Source organism: Littorina saxatilis, linkage group LG15, assembly GCF_037325665.1.
Source record: "Littorina saxatilis isolate snail1 linkage group LG15, US_GU_Lsax_2.0, whole genome shotgun sequence".
Lineage (NCBI taxonomy): Eukaryota > Metazoa > Mollusca > Gastropoda > Littorinimorpha > Littorinidae > Littorina > Littorina saxatilis.
In genome coordinates, this window is record NC_090259.1 from 2333027 (window position 1) to 2349623 (window position 16597).

The window sequence follows — 16597 nt, forward strand, 5'->3', positions numbered from 1 at the left end:
ATGTGTGTGTGTGTGTGTGTGTGTGTGTGTGTGTGTGTGTGTGTGTGTGTGTGTGTGTGTGTGCGTGCGCGCGAGTGTGTGTGTGTATGTATGTGTGTGTGTGAGTGTGTGTGTGTGTGTGTGCGTGCGTGTGTGTGAGTGTGTGTGTGTGTGTGTGTGAGTGTGTGTTTGTGTGTGTGTGTGTGTGTGTGTGTGTAAATCTCTGAATAGCTTCCGCAGCATGTGTTTAAATTATTGCTGTTTTTCTGTTGTTGCAGAGGTGAATGTAGGAGCAACAGGTTGTAGCGCTGACTTGCCCTGTGTGACAGGTGCCACCTGCGAAGGCGGAACATGCAGTAAGTTCCCGTCACGTGTGTTTGCTGAGAGGTTCATAACTAACCTCAAGACACAAGACATACCACGCAATAAAATGTGTGTGTAGAGAGAGAGAGATGAGGAGATTCCCAGAAACCTATGAGCAGCTGTTCATGAAACCTAACATGTGACTTCTTCCAGATGGTATCCAAATGTTTTGTAATTTTTTTGGACGTCATTTCCGGGTTTAAACAAATTGAGGCGGGTCTTTGGTGATATCATGGTTTGACTCAGTCCGGACTATGTGATGAAGCTTAACAATTGTTACGTAAACTTTTGCTTAAACTCGAAATTGCAATAACAGACTAAAAAATGGTTTAATTAGATTCTTTATTATTTTCCTGAATACCCACCCCTTCTCCCCCCCAAAAAAATTATTACAAAAATTTGAATTGATAGTATGCTTAAAACAAAACCCACCAAACTAACCTGTGTATGCAAGAAAGGGGTCCCCTGTGTCCAAGCTACCGAGACAGCGCCATCTCTGTCGATAGATTGTTCAGAGATGACTGAGTACAAAACAAAGATTAAGATCGATGACAGCGCCATCTCTGTCGATAGATTGTTCAGAGTTGACTGAGCACAAAACAAAGATTAAGATCGATGAGAGCGCCATCTCTGTCGATAGATTGTTCAGAGTTGACTGAGAACAAAACAAAGATTAAGATCGATGAGAGCGCCATCTCTGTCGATAGATTGTTCAGAGTTGACTGAGAACAAAACAAAGATTAAGATCGATGACAGCGCCATCTCTGTCCATAGATTGTTCAGAGTTGACTGAGCACAAAACAAAGATTAAGATCGATGACAGCGCCATCTCTGTCGATAGATTGTTCAGAGTTGACTGAGCACAAAACAAAGGTTAAGATCGATGACAGCGCCATCTCTGTCGATAGATTGTTCAGAGTTGACTGAGCACAAAACAAAGGTTAAGATCGATGACAGCGCCATCTCTGTCGATAGATTGTTCAGAGTTGACTGAGCACAAAACAAAGGTTAAGATCGATGACAGCGCCATCTCTGTCGATAGATTGTTCAGAGTTGACTGAGAACAAAACAAAGATTAAGATCGATGACAGCGCCATCTCTGTCGATAGATTGTTCAGAGTTGACTGAGCACAAAACAAAGGTTAAGATCGATGAGAGTGCCATCTCTGTCGATAGATTGTTCAGAGTTGACTGAGCACAAAACAAAGGTTAAGATCGATGACAGCGCCATCTCTGTCGATAGATTGTTCAGAGTTGACTGAGAACAAAACAAAGATTAAGATCGATGCTCTAAATGTTCCCTTGGGTTCTCGAGACAATAAGTTACCCCCCCCCCCCCCCCGAAATAAAACAAAAAACAAAATTGATAACTAACAAACAAAACAAAAAACCAACATCGGTAAAAACAAAATGTCGGTCAGCAAGGAATCATTCTCAGTAAAGACTTGTTTGGGTCAGTTTTGATGTTTGGTCACATTGACTAAATGAATTAAATGTTTTGATATCGATTTCTGCGACTTGTTTGTTTCTTGCAGAGATAAAGGTTGCACAGACGTGCGTTTCGGGATCTTCCCCACATAACTGTATTCTCCATGCCGAATGTCCGGATTCAGGAGACAACCTGAACAAGTGTACATGCGAAAATGACTACACAGCCAACACCTTGAAGACCGTGTGTGGTAAGAAAACAAACAACCGGCAGAGCTGGACCTACTGTATGGGAGGGAGGGCCTTCTCAAATGAGGCACGGGTAAACGTCTGGGGCGCCTTGGGGTCATATGCTGTTGAACTGCATCATGTTAAAAAGGTATTTTCGGTATCGCTACCCCAACCCCCCCCCCCCCCCACCCACCCACCCCCCGCTTTCATTTCAGATGTAACTCTGCATGCCCGAACATGCACAAGCGCAACCATGGGACTGATCTGGCTGTATTCAGCTGCCCCGTTGTTTGTGAGTGCGCGAAACTGACACTAACACTGACGTTGTTAAAGGCACCATCCGCACCCCGTACACCATCACTTTCTGATCACAGACCTCTTACCGCTAGTGGACACCCTGGCTGCTTCCCATTGAGAGTCAAACACTTTCAATCAATTTATTTGTGCGTCAAGTTTCAGGTGTCAGGAATAAGCCTCGTTATAGCGCCAGAGGGACATTTTGAAATCTACAAAAAGATGTTGACAGCTGGTGAAACGTTTTATCGTTAAGGCAAAGTCAGTAGAATCCCAAGTTTTAAAAGTGTGACCCCCGGATGTTGGTCAAGCAAATTGGTTGAGCGTGTTAACTGATGAGTGAAAATGCAGCTCGTTTCACTAACATGATGACGGGGTAGTAGGTTACCGAAAACCGAGCAGCTTTCTCCTGGTTAAGATGCCAGTCGACTTTGGTTTTCGAGCATTTTATATGAGTTATTTCTAATATGCTGACTGTTAGCACAGGATAACAGACATGTCGAGAAAAAAGAAATCAAGCATGAGCCTTTTAGGCGAATGCTGATATCGTTTGTGAGACATGTCTGTTATCATTTGCTAACAGTCAGCATATTAGAAATAACGGTTTTATTACCGTTTAATTCGACCAAAAGAAATTTCGAAGCGACCCCGCGAATTAGACAGAACTGCCGCAATGGGAACTGGAGCGCTCCTACCTGATTATGCCTGTCAGTCAAAGAAGCGGAGGGCAAAGGAATGGCTGCTTCTGTAAATACAAAATCAAATGTATACATTAGCAATAGAATTAGCATCAATGATCTTGTTATCAGATTACACATGCATCACACTCACAGCATTTAAGCATGAAAATACATGAGGGAAATAACTCCTGAAATTGAAAAAAACTTAGGGGTGCGGGAGATGCTCCCCGGAAATTATTTCGGAGTGTTCTATGCAAAATCAAAATTGTAGAAATCTAGTGCTATTTTTGTTGTTGCATCAATTCAATGGTACATTTCTGGGAATAAAAAAAATGATTCAGCATGAGCTTTATCGATGTCTTGAAAACTGCATCACTATCTGTATCAAGTAACCTCCTTAATCTTCTCGATTCAAGAGTCGGTTGATTGAATGCACGCGGCTTGTCGACATATGTCTAGATCTTGTTTGTTTGTTTTCTAAAATCTTGAATCTGTTTCGTGACCCTTCCTATGCATCCGTTTTGGGCTGCCGATTCATTTTAAATTTCTTATACACTGATGTAGGAAGACAATTTGAAGTCAGCAGATCATAAATTGATAAAAACAAACAAAGCTTACTTGGCTCTGAGTCTCTTCCAGATCCGATGATATTTTCAGCGTTGACACTGGGGGGTGGGAGCAAAACCGCTTGCTTGTCGTCGGTCTTCAGCGGACAAAGTCACGTCTCCGACCAGTACCTTGTCCTTCTGCTAGAGTCACTTGTTCTTGATGTTCTCTCAAATCCAAGATTAAGGGTGGGTACGAAGTCAACGGAGTTGGCATCGTGTATAGCCGTGCCATTGCCAGACACGAAGTGACGCGAGCAGACTTTTCAATGGCACGACACACCCCTGTCGTCGGATTGCTTGCACCCATCGCGTCCTTCGCTGTTGCGCCTTCGCACTTGCACCCATCGGAAAGCCATACAATGACAAATTCTGTCCACCGTATTTCTCTTTCTTCATTCCACTGTTGCACTTGCAGTTGTAAACACAACAGTTTGCCTCGTCGTCTCCGCACTTTACTTTGCACCAAGCCTCGTTGTCGATTTTTCCTTTTGCCCCCTAGTTCCGGTAGATCTGACAATAAACTTCACAGCGCATGCGCCAAAATTTAAGTGAAAAAGGGGTAATAAAACTGTTTGTTGCTATGCCTGTGTAAATAAATATATCGCGCTATAAAGAGTACACGTGGGGCAGGAATGCCATCACAATAAATGTTTGTGTGTGTGTGTGTGTGTGTGTGTGTGTGTGTGTGTGTGTGTGTGTGTGTGTGTGTGAGTGTGTGCGTGCGTGCGTGCTCGTGTGTGTGTGTGTGTGTGTGTGTGTGTGTGTGTGTGTGTGCGTGCGCGCGTGTGTGTGTGTGTGTGTGTGTTTGTGTGTGTGTGTGTGTGAATGTGTGTGTGTGTGTTTGTGTGTTTTTGTGTGTGTCAGTGTGTGTTTGTGTGTGTATGTGTGTGTGTGCCAGTGTGTGTGTGTAAGTGTGTGTGTGTGTGTATGTAAGTGTGTGTGTGTGTGTTTGTGTGTGTGTATTAGTGTGTGTTTGTGTGTGTGTTTTAGTGTATGTGTTTGTGTGTGTGAGTGCGGATGTGTCAGTGTGTGTGTGTGTGTGTGTGTGTGTGTTTGTTTGTGTCAGTGTGTGTGCGATTGTGTCAGTGTGTGTGTCAGTGTGTGCGTGTGTGTGTGTGTGTGTGTGTGTGGGTGTGTGTGTATGTGTGTGTATGTGTGTGTGTGTGTGTGTGTGTGTGTGTGTGTGTGTGTGTGTGTGTATGTGTATGTGTGTGTGTGTGTGTGTGTGTGTGTGTGTGTGTGTGTGTATATATGTGTGTGTGTGTGTGTGTGTGTGTGTGTGTGTGTATGTGTCAGTGTGTGTGTGTGTGTGTATGTGTGTGTGTGTGTGTGTGTGTGTGTGTGTGTGTTTGTTTGTGTATGTGTGTGCGCGATTGTGTCAGTGTGTGTCAGTGTGTGTATGTGTGTGTGTGTGTGTCAGTGTGTGCGTGTGTGTATGTGTGTGTGTGTGTGTGTGTGTAGATTCCATTTAATGTTTTCTCCATTGCTTTTTTTTCTGTAATTCAAGTTGCCGATGCAGTTGCTGGAGAAAGTTGTGATGACAAGCCCTGTGTGTCATCTGCAACTTGCGTCACCACAGGCGAAACCTCCATATGCAGTAAGTATCCGTCACGTGTGTTTGCTGAGAGACCTTTGAGACGTTCATGCAGGGCTGCCCACACTAGACGATTATTGGAATGTGTTTAAGTCGAGAGATGGTTTTTTTCTGTGTAAAACCCTGGGCAGATCTGGTATAGTGATCATACCTGTTTTGGGAAGGACTTAGTCTGTATAGACGGTTTGATTGTTAAGATTACCTGGTGGCAATGGATGACAGCACGGGTGGCGCGCGCAAGGTAGTACTGCACAGATGACAACAAACCAACCTCCATTTTAATAAGACCCAGCTTGTTCGAAGGCCTTGAAAGGGGAACACATTTTGTTCATTTCAAGTAGTCTTTACAACCATTTCATTACTGTTACAACCAGCTCTGGGGGACGTCTTTAATACTTGTCTCGTCTGAAAACACAATAGCTGTTAATACTGCGTTATTCAACTAGGAAGACATTCCTTTTACGCGAAATCCCATTTTTGCCACAATCCAAAATGTCGCGAAATAGGATGGCGGCGAAATGGGATGACGGCAAAACGGCATGGCGACAAAATGGAATATGACACTGTGGTAAAATGACACCTGGCCTGTGAAATGTCGTGAAAATGGGATGGGTGCGAAATGGGCTAACGGCGAAACGGGACTAATAGATCCCTTGACTTTGGGGTAGTACGACCCTGTCACTGCTAGCTTTCCACTGGGAGGAAGCGACCGGAATTTCCCAACGATGGGACATCCTAGTAATGAAAAACAAAAAAACAAAAAAAATCTTAAAATTAACAGAATCGCGCTACCCCAAAAGTCAAGGGATTTCGTTTTTGTCCCTTGACTTTGGAGATGACAAAAAAATATCGGGCGCAAAAACGTGATTTGTAAAAAAAAAGTACATTTTTACAAATCACGGGTTAACAAATGCTCACATGCTCTTTATTTCGCCTGTAATACCTCCGGAAGTTAAAGGAGCAAGTCGTTTGGAATTTAGCGCATAGATTGACTATACACATGCCAAAGTTGTGAGGCGAATCGGCCAAGTAACGCCCGACTTGTTTAATCAAACAAAAGGGCGCGTGAGACAGGAAGACACAGACAGAAACTCACTTCCCTATCAGTTCATAATGTGCCGGATAATATTAGGCAACATTGACAAAATGTAATACAGGCTGGAACGGTTTTTAAATCGCAGGCACATGTACGCGCTAAATGCGTGCTCGCCTGTTGGAACCCTTTGCATGTGTGAATCTAGGAGAAAGTTGTGCAGGACTGGGTGGCCGAGTGGTAACGCACTTGCGCTCGGAAGCGAGAGGTTGCGAGTTCGACCCTGGGTCAGGGCGTTAGCAATTTTCTCCCCCCTTTCCTAACCTAGGTGGTGGGTTCAAGTGCTAGTCTTTCGGATGAGACGAAAAACCGAGGTCCCTTCGTGTACACTACATTGGGGTGTGCACGTTAAAGATCCCACGATTGACAAAAGGGTCTTTCCTGGCAAAATTGTATAGGCATAGATAAAAATGTCCACCAAAATACCCGTGTGACTTGGAATAATAGGCTGTGAAAAGTAGGATATGCGCCGAAATGGCTGCGATCTGCTGGTCGATGTGAATGCGTGATGTATTGTGTAAAAAATTCCATCTCACACGGCATAAATAGATCCCTGCGCCTTGAGTCCGAGTCTGGAGATACGCGCGCGATATAAGACTTCATATAAATAACATAACCTGTGTGACAGATGCAAGCTGCACCACAGACATAATTATGCAGTAAGTACTGGTCACGCGTGTTAGCTGAGAGAGCTTCCATCCTGACTATTCGACTCATGCTTCTGATCACCGTGCCTCGGCACGAGCCACGCGTTTGGTGTGGTAGATGAGGTCAGTAGAGGTAGAGGGGGATCCTACAAGCCCTACTGTATCAATAGGTAAATACCACGTTGCTATTACTGAGAATCAGCTTCCTTTCAAAGATGTCACAAGCAACCATGCTATTGCTATGGAATGGGCTCCCCCATTGATGTTACAACCAGTCCTGTCCCTGGTTTTACAACCAATCCTGCCATCATGCGCTGCCATTGCTATTACAACCTGTAGCATCTTGTATGCCTTCTGCAATGGCATACTCCACTGTTCACTTTCAAGTATCATTACCTTATGACAAAGGCAAACTCAGCCGCCCGTAAACCATCCGTTTCTTATAACTGAGCTCCCCAAGCCTCTACATACAGAATAAACATACTTCCATTTGAACGCTCACCGAACGGGAACACCCTGGCTGCTTTCCGTTGAGATTGAGACATTTTCAAATGATTTATTTCGTGCAGTCAGAACGGATTTACTATTAGACAAATCGAAAGCCTCGTTTTGGCGCTAGGCATAACTTTTAAATCTAAATAACAGATTGACAGCTTGCTACACAAATATTCTTAAAATTTTATCATAAAATTATTATTTTTTCATTAAGATAAGATCAGTACAATTTGAAGTTTTGAAAGTTTGAATAAAGGGAGCCCGGAAGCTGGTCGACCATGCAAGGTCGTGTTTGGCCAAGCAGACGAATTTTCTGCATAGGGCTTGCTTGTTTGAAGCCAACCGCCGCCGATAAGTTCGCGTGACTCGCAGTCGTTTTTTGCATTTTAGATTCAGAGGTATACAATAACGTGCTACAGCGAGTCGCATTGGAATCACAAACTGACGACTAAATTGTGAAAAAAAGGAAAGTGGATCACACGGCCCTATGGCTCAGGGGTTAGATAAACCGCTAAAACTGGTGTGTGGTTTACGTAAGCTAAAAAGCCATTCAAACGAACTGTGTCATTTAATGCTATAAATGCTATTACAAGTGTGTTCCATAAGCTTAGAACTGCTTTTTTCATGAGAAGATTTAAATCGTTCTGTAAACCATTTGAGGCAGACTGGGGCTTTAACGTCGAATGCATTGACTGAAACTGTCTTAATCAATTCATTTTTCGAAAGACTTAGTGTCAAACGAAAAAGCAAATAAAACGTTTCGAGAGCGCCAAAAATCCTGACTTTGAAAAGATAGGACCTGTCCCTAATCAGAGAATTGTTTTTATCGAAGTTATAACCTCTGTTACACGCATCCCCGTATCACACTCAAGCAGAAAAAGTTAAACCAACTGTCACTGTGTTAAAAATGACTATTCATGAATCATTCTTGATTGTTTTCCAGAGACACAGGTCACTAAAGCAGGGGACGCTTGCCCCACGCTGACCACGTTCTGTGACTCAGCAACGCTCACCTGCGATGGTGGATTGTGCAGTAAGTACACACACACTCACACACATACACACACACACGCACGCACGCACACACACACACGCACGCACGCACGCACGCACACACACACATCCACCACCACCACCACCACCACCACCACCAACAACAACAACAACAACAACAACAACAACAACAACAACAACAACAACAACAACAACAACAACCACAACAACCACCCAGCCATGTCTCAAAAAATTCGCAAATCCCAAGTCATATTGTCTGCTCACTGCGAGGAGGGCCGTGCACTCCAAGAAGCAACGCTGGCTGCTAATGCCTCTTCGTCCGAGTTGCACCACCACGTCGTGTACTTGCCAACGAGGTCCAACATTACAATAACGATACATGCAAAATCTGGTCGAGTAATTTGGGATCCTTTTAAACTGGGTGCGATAACCTTATTGTCTTAGGTTATGTGAGTTCTGATCCCTTCAGTGTTATGCTCGATTGATCGCCGATCATTTCACAGTTGTGTTTGTGTGTGTGTATGTGTGTGTGTGTGTGTGTGTGTGTGTGTGTGTGTGCGTGTGTGTGTGTGTGTGTGTATGTGTGTGTGTGTGTGTATGTGTGATTGTGTGTGTGCGTGTGTGTGTGTGTGTGTGTGTGTGTGTGTGATTGTGTGTGTGTGTGCCACGGTGTGTGTGTGTGTGTGTGTGTGTGTGTGTGATTGTGTGTGTGTGTGATTGTGTGTGTGTGTGTGTGTGTGTGTGTGTGTGTGTGTGATTGTGTATGTGTGTGTGATGTGTGTGTGTGTGTGTGTGTGTGGGTGTGTGTGTGTGATTGTGCCTTTTTTCACTGTCTCAGTTTTATCTTCCATCATAAAGTCAGCATTCAATGCATAGCCTTTGCACATCATTCCGAGGCTTACAAATAATTTTTTCAGAGTTTGAATTCGTCAAGTTCTAGTTGCAAAAGGTCAGTGCGCATATAGTCAGAGACTGTAGACTACACATTGGATATACTCAACATACTTTGATGCAGTCCCGGACAGGGAGGTTGTTGCTAAAGTATCTGTTGCATGCAGTGTCTTTCTTTCTGATAAGTAAGACTGTTGGATACATTCGCGATTGCTTCGACCTCTCTGTGTCTAGCTGTTAGCCAGGCTGTCTGTCTGCCTCTGTGCAATCAGTATGCCCGCATACACCTTTCAGCCAATAGACCGTCCAGCACTTACATTACGGTGTTAACACAAGGCACAGCCTCCGTTACCGCCAAACAAAATTGTGATTCATTTACTACTACGCGGGTAACGGGGGTGTCTTGACCACTTGTTTCCTTGTGCTTCTTGCAGAGGTTCAGGCTGGTGAAAGCTGCGCTGCGACATTGGCTACACAGTGCACCGCCCATGCTGATTGCACCGAGGACAAGTGTGTCTGCAGTGCCACTGACTTCACATCCAACACGCTGACTGGGGTTTGTGGTGAGAATAGTATACGCCTGTACACGGCTGCATGCACAAAAGCTTGCAAACCGTTGACGAGCTTACTGTTTTAATGAACTGTACTAATTAAAGCTGTCTCGTCACGTCGTGAGTGTTTTAATGGGGGAGTCTGTTTATTTTTGAAGTTGCTTTTTGTTTGGCATTGTATCGATTTCTCTAAAAACATGTACCCCCCCCCCCCCACTTCCCCCCCCCCACTTCCCCCCCCCACTTCCCCCCCTCCCCCCCCCACTTCCCCCCCTCCCCCCCCCCCACTCCCCCCCCCCCCCCGCCCCTTCACTCTTTCTCTCTCCCTCTCTCTCTCTCATTTTTATTTATTTGTAATTATGTAATAATTATTTATTTATTTAGCCATACTAAACTCTGCCAAAAATATTGTTGCAGTTATGTTTGTACCCCAACTAAAATATTCATTCCCGTGTCATTTCATTCAAACCGTCTCTGCCATTAAAGGCACTCAACTTGGCTGTCTGGCACACTTTTTGAAACTATCTTTTACAGAGGTCTCGTGATCGCCTTCCGGCAAACAAAGGTACCCCCAAAATCCTAACAAAAACTTTACGTATCAATTAAAAGGAATTGACACAAATTCACAATAGGCAGAAGTGTGCCTTTAACATACACGGCTCTATTGCAAAATGTTAGAAATTTAAAAAAAAAAGCAACAAAACGCACAAGTTGTATGTTGTTCCCCGATTCATTGGACACAAAGTCAGTTGGACCTGAAGCAAAAATGTGAAAAGGTTCAAAAGTTCTGGCTACAAAATTATTGTTCGGTCAGAAGATTTCACACAATCAGACGGTCGACCGGCCAGTAGTCAGACCTATGCGTCCAATCACAAAAGTATGAGTAAAAGACCGAAGACTAAGACCTAAGAACAATACTTGAAAATCACGCTCCGTGTACCATACAATAGGGACATGTATAGTCTTTACAACAGTTTTATTGATTTCAACACAAACATCCCTATTGCAAATGTAATACATACACAACACGGACATGTCTTGTTTTCGTTCTCTTTTAACGAGTATAACGTGTTACTGTTTCTTTCTCTTGCAGAGGGAACCAAAGATAAGGGCGCACCTTGTGCAAATGACAATTGTAAGCCGGGTCTAGTGTGTGACGGCGGGACATGCAGTAAGTATTTAGTCAGAATAAAGATACATATATCATTTGAGGTACCATGGTTCTTCCTTTTTACATCAACTTAAGTTTTGACTCTGTGTGTGTGTGTGTATGTGTGTGTGTGTGTGTGTGTGTGTGTGTATTTGTGCGTGCGTATGCGTGTGTGTGTGTGTGCGTGTGTGTGCGTGTGTGTGTGTGTCCGTGCGTGCGTGCGTGCGTGCGTGCGTATGTATACAGCGATTCCTAGAAAACTACCCGACAGATGTGTATGAAACGTTGCATGAGAACTTTTTTAAATAATACCCCGAATGTTTTTCTCATTAGTTCAATAAATGTCTTGTCTTACAACATTGTTAATCTCCTCAATTATGATGATCTGATCATCTCAAATAAATGTCTAGAGCACTATACAAAAAAATCACGAAAAACGTTTGTTTTCTTACCACACACGGTCTTCAAGGCGTTGGCTTGTTTGTTTATTTGGTTGTTGTTGTTGTTGTTGTTGTTGTTGTTATTGTTGTTGTTGTTGTTGTTGTTGTTGTTGTTGTTGTTGTTGTTGTTGTTGTATTGTCTGAAAAACTCGGGGGGTCATATGTTTTTCTCTGTTTTGTTCTCCGGTCTACTCTAAGAGTGGATTTCACAGAGTTTAGACCCTATTTAGGACCGGGGAAGGCAACGGCAGCGAGGGGGATGAGTGCCCCATTCAGAAAGCTGTCCCGAGAGTGATTAAGATCTCTAGCATCTCGCGCCAATAAAAATGGTTATGGGTGTACCTTTACCTCTACCCCCCGCGGGTTAGGGGGAGTCCCATATTGGTTGGGACTAGAAAGAATTTACTCGATGCTACCCAGCATGTCGTAAGAGGCGACTAACGGTTCTGTTTCTTCTCTTCTTTTGTCTTATTTCTGCCTTAACAAGTGGCTCTATCCCATCTCCCCCCTTTCCCCTATCCCATCTCCCCCCTTTCCCTCGTCGCGATATAACCTTCGTGGTTGAAAACGACGTTAAACACCAAATAAAGAAAGAACCTTTACCTCTACTTACTCTAAAACCTATTCACATAAAAGATCAAAGTTAAAAGTAGAATAAATTATGCCTCCAAACTCAGTAAAACAAATCTTCTCCGGGGGATACATCCCCGAGTGTGTTTGGAACGGTGAGAGTGTGTGTGGAACGGTGAGAGTGTGTGTTGAACGGTGAGAGTGTGTGTTGAACGGTGAGAGTGTGTGTTGAACGGTGAGAGTGTGTGTTGAACGGTGAGAGTGTGTGTTGAACGGTGAGAGTGTGTGTTGAACGGTGAGAGTGTGTGTTGAACGGTGAGAGTGTGTGTGGAACGGTGAGAGTGTGTGTTGAACGGTGAGAGTGTGTGTTGAACGGTGAGAGTGTGTGTTGAACGGTGAGAGTGTGTGTTGAACGGTGAGAGTGTGTGTTGAACGGTGAGAGTGTGTGTTGAACGGTGAGAGTGTGTGTAGAACGGTGAGAGTGTGTGTTGAACGGTGAGAGTGTGTGTTGAACGGTGAGAGTGTGTGTTGAACGGTGAGAGTGTGTGTTGAACGGTGAGAGTGTGTGTTGAACGGTGAGAGTGTGTGTTGAACGGTGAGAGTGTGTGTTGAACGGTGAGAGTGTGTGTTGAACGGTGAGAGTGTGTGTTGAACGGTGAGAGTGTGTGTTGAACGGTGAGAGTGTGTGTTGAACGGTGAGAGTGTGTGTGGAACGGTGAGAGTGTGTGTGGAACGGTGAGAGTGTGTGTTGAACGGTGAGAGTGTGTGTGTTGAACGGTGAGAGTGTGTGTTGAACGGTGAGAGTGTGTGTTGAACGGTGAGAGTGTGTGTTGAACGGTGAGAGTGTGTGTTGAACGGTGAGAGTGTGTGTTGAACGGTGAGAGTGTGTGTTGAACGGTGAGAGTGTGTGTGGAACGGTGAGAGTGTGTGTTGAACGGTGAGAGTGTGTGTTGAACGGTGAGAGTGTGTGTGGAACGGTGAGAGTGTGTGTGGAACGGTGAGAGTGTGTGTTGAACGGTGAGAGTGTGTGTGGAACGGTGAGAGTGTGTGTTGAACGGTGAGAGTGTGTGTTGAACGGTGAGAGTGTGTGTGGAACGGTGAGAGTGTGTGTTGAACGGTGAGAGTGTGTGTTGAACGGTGAGAGTGTGTGTGGAACGGTGAGAGTGTGTGTGGAACGGTGAGAGTGTGTGTTGAACGGTGAGAGTGTGTGTTGAACGGTGAGAGTGTGTGTTGAACGGTGAGAGTGTGTGTGGAACGGTGAGAGTGTGTGTGGAACGGTGAGAGTGTGTGTTGAACGGTGAGAGTGTGTGTTGAACGGTGAGAGTGTGTGTGGAACGGTGAGAGTGTGTGTGGAACGGTGAGAGTGTGTGTGGAACGGTGAGAGTGTGTGTTGAACGGTGAGAGTGTGTGTTGAACGGTGAGAGTGTGTGTGGAACGGTGAGAGTGTGTGTTGAACGGTGAGAGTGTGTGTTGAACGGTGAGAGTGGTGTTGAACGGTGAGAGTGTGTGTGGAACGGTGAGAGTGTGTGTTGAACGGTGAGAGTGTGTGTTGAACGGTGAGTGTGTGTGTTGAACGGTGAGTGTGTGTGTTGAACGGTGAGAGTGTGTGTTGAACGGTGAGAGTGTGTGTGGAACGGTGAGAGTGTGTGTTGAACGGTGAGAGTGTGTGTAGAACGGTGAGAGTGTGTGTTGAACGGTGAGAGTGGTGTTGAACGGTGAGAGTGTGTGTTGAACGGTGAGAGTGTGTGTGGAACGGTGAGAGTGTGTGTTGAACGGTGAGAGTGTGTGTAGAACGGTGAGAGTGTGTGTTGAACGGTGAGAGTGTGTGTTGAACGGTGAGAGTGTGTGTGGAACGGTGAGAGTGTGTGTTGAACGGTGAGAGTGTGTGTAGAACGGTGAGAGTGTGTGTTGAACGGTGAGAGTGTGTGTTGAACGGTGTGAGTGTGTGGAACGGTGAGAGTGTGTGTTGAACGGTGAGAGTGTGTGTGGAACGGTGAGAGTGTGTGTGGAACGGTGAGAGTGTGTGTTGAACGGTGAGAGTGTGTGTGTGAACGGTGAGAGTGTGTGTGGAACGGTGAGAGTGTGTGTTGAACGGTGAGAGTGTGTGTTGAACGGTGAGAGTGTGTGTGGAACGGTGAGAGTGTGTGTGTGAACGGTGAAGTGTGTGTTGAACGGTGAGAGTGTGTGTTGAACGGTGAGAGTGGTGTTGAACGGTGAGAGTGTGTGTTGAACGGTGAGAGTGTGTGTGGAACGGTGAGAGTGTGTGTTGAACGGTGAGAGTGTGTGTTGAACGGTGAGAGTGTGTGTTGAACGGTGAGAGTGTGTGTTGAACGGTGAGAGTGTGTGTTGAACGGTGAGAGTGTGTGTTGAACGGTGAGAGTGTGTGTGGAACGGTGAGAGTGTGTGTTGAACGGTGAGAGTGTGTGTGGAACGGTGAGAGTGTGTGTTGAACGGTGAGAGTGTGTGTTGAACGGTGAGAGTGTGTGTGGAACGGTGAGAGTGTGTGTGGAACGGTGAGAGTGTGTGTGGAACGGTGAGAGTGTGTGTTGAACGGTGAGAGTGTGTGTTGAACGGTGAGAGTGTGTGTGGAACGGTGAGAGTGTGTGTTGAACGGTGAGAGTGTGTGTGGAACGGTGAGAGTGTGTGTGGAACGGTGAGAGTGTGTGTTGAACGGTGAGAGTGTGTGTTGAACGGTGAGAGTGTGTGTTGAACGGTGAGAGTGTGTGTGGAACGGTGAGAGTGTGTGTTGAACGGTGAGAGTGTGTGTTGAACGGTGAGAGTGTGTGTTGAACGGTGAGAGTGTGTGTTGAACGGTGAGAGTGTGTGTTGAACGGTGAGAGTGTGTGTGGAACGGTGAGAGTGTGTGTTGACGGTGAGAGTGTGTGTTGAACGGTGAGAGTGTGTGTTGAACGGTGAGAGTGTGTGTTGAACGGTGAGAGTGTGTGTTGAACGGTGAGAGTGTGTGTTGAACGGTGAGAGTGTGTGTAGAACGGTGAGAGTGTGTGTTGAACGGTGAGAGTGTGTGTGGAACGGTGAGAGTGTGTGTTGAACGGTGAGAGTGTGTGTGGAACGGTGAGAGTGTGTGTTGAACGGTGAGAGTGTGTGTTGAACGGTGAGAGTGTGTGTGGAACGGTGAGAGTGTGTGTGGAACGGTGAGAGTGTGTGTTGAACGGTGAGAGTGTGTGTTGAACGGTGAGAGTGTGTGTTGAACGGTGAGAGTGTGTGTTGAACGGTGAGAGTGTGTGTTGAACGGTGAGAGTGTGTGTGGAACGGTGAGAGTGTGTGTTGAACGGTGAGAGTGTGTGTTGAACGGTGAGAGTGTGTGTTGAACGGTGAGAGTGTGTGTTGAACGGTGAGAGTGTGTGTGGAACGGTGAGAGTGTGTGTTGAACGGTGAGAGTGTGTGTTGAACGGTGAGAGTGTGTGTTGAACGGTGAGAGTGTGTGTAGAACGGTGAGAGTGTGTGTTGAACGGTGAGAGTGTGTGTTGAACGGTGAGAGTGTGTGTGGAACGGTGAGAGTGTGTGTTGAACGGTGAGAGTGTGTGTTGAACGGTGAGAGTGTGTGTTGAACGGTGAGAGTGTGTGTTGAACGGTGAGAGTGTGTGTTGAACGGTGAGAGTGTGTGTTGAACGGTGAGAGTGTGTGTTGAACGGTGAGAGTGTGTGTTGAACGGTGAGAGTGTGTGTTGAACGGTGAGAGTGTGTGTAGAACGGTGAGAGTGTGTGTTGAACGGTGAGAGTGTGTGTTGAACGGTGAGAGTGTGTGTTGAACGGTGAGAGTGTGTGTTGAACGGTGAGAGTGTGTGTGGAACGGTGTGAGTGTGTGTTGAACGGTGAGAGTGTGTGTTGAACGGTGAGAGTGTGTGTTGAACGGTGAGAGTGTGTGTTGAACGGTGAGAGTGTGTGTTGAACGGTGAGAGTGTGTGTTGAACGGTGAGAGTGTGTGTTGAACGGTGAGAGTGTGTGTTGAACGGTGAGAGTGTGTGTTGAACGGTGAGAGTGTGTGTTGAACGGTGAGAGTGTGTGTTGAACGGTGAGAGTGTGTGTTGAACGGTGAGAGTGTGTGTTGAACGGTGAGAGTGTGTGTGGAACGGTGAGAGTGTGTGTTGAACGGTGAGAGTGTGTGTTGAACGGTGAGAGTGTGTGTGGAACGGTGAGAGTGTGTGTTGAACGGTGAGAGTGTGTGTTGAACGGTGAGAGTGTGTGTTGAACGGTGAGAGTGTGTGTGGAACGGTGAGAGTGTGTGTTGAACGGTGAGAGTGTGTGTTGAACGGTGAGAGTGTGTGTTGAACGGTGAGAGTGTGTGTGGAACGGTGAGAGTGTGTGTGGAACGGTGAGAGTGTGTGTTTGAACGGTGAGAGTGTGTGTTGAACGGTGAGAGTGTGTGTGGAACGGTGAGAGTGTGTGTTGAACGGTGAGAGTGTGTGTTGAACGGTGAGAGTGTGTGTGTTGAACGGTGAGAGTGTGTGTTGAACGGTGAGAGTGTGTGTTGAACGGTGAGAGTGTGTGTGTTTGAACGGTGAGAGTGTGTGTTGAACGGTGAGAGTGTGTGTTGAACGGTGAGAGTGTG

At 45.8% G+C, this 16597-nt stretch overlaps 1 protein-coding gene across 1 annotated transcript in view; it reads left to right on the forward strand.

Annotated features, from left to right (window-relative positions):
• LOC138948193 (prion-like-(Q/N-rich) domain-bearing protein 25) overlaps positions 1-16597 on the forward strand; it is a 51941-nt gene that overhangs the window by 30887 nt on the left and 4457 nt on the right. The window contains exons 11-16 of the mRNA XM_070319696.1: positions 258-335; positions 1878-2021; positions 5091-5180; positions 8356-8445; positions 9752-9880; positions 10962-11039. Of these exons, the coding sequence (XP_070175797.1) occupies positions 258-335; positions 1878-2021; positions 5091-5180; positions 8356-8445; positions 9752-9880; positions 10962-11039 (609 nt within the window). The remainder of the gene's footprint in view (positions 1-257; positions 336-1877; positions 2022-5090; positions 5181-8355; positions 8446-9751; positions 9881-10961; positions 11040-16597) is intronic.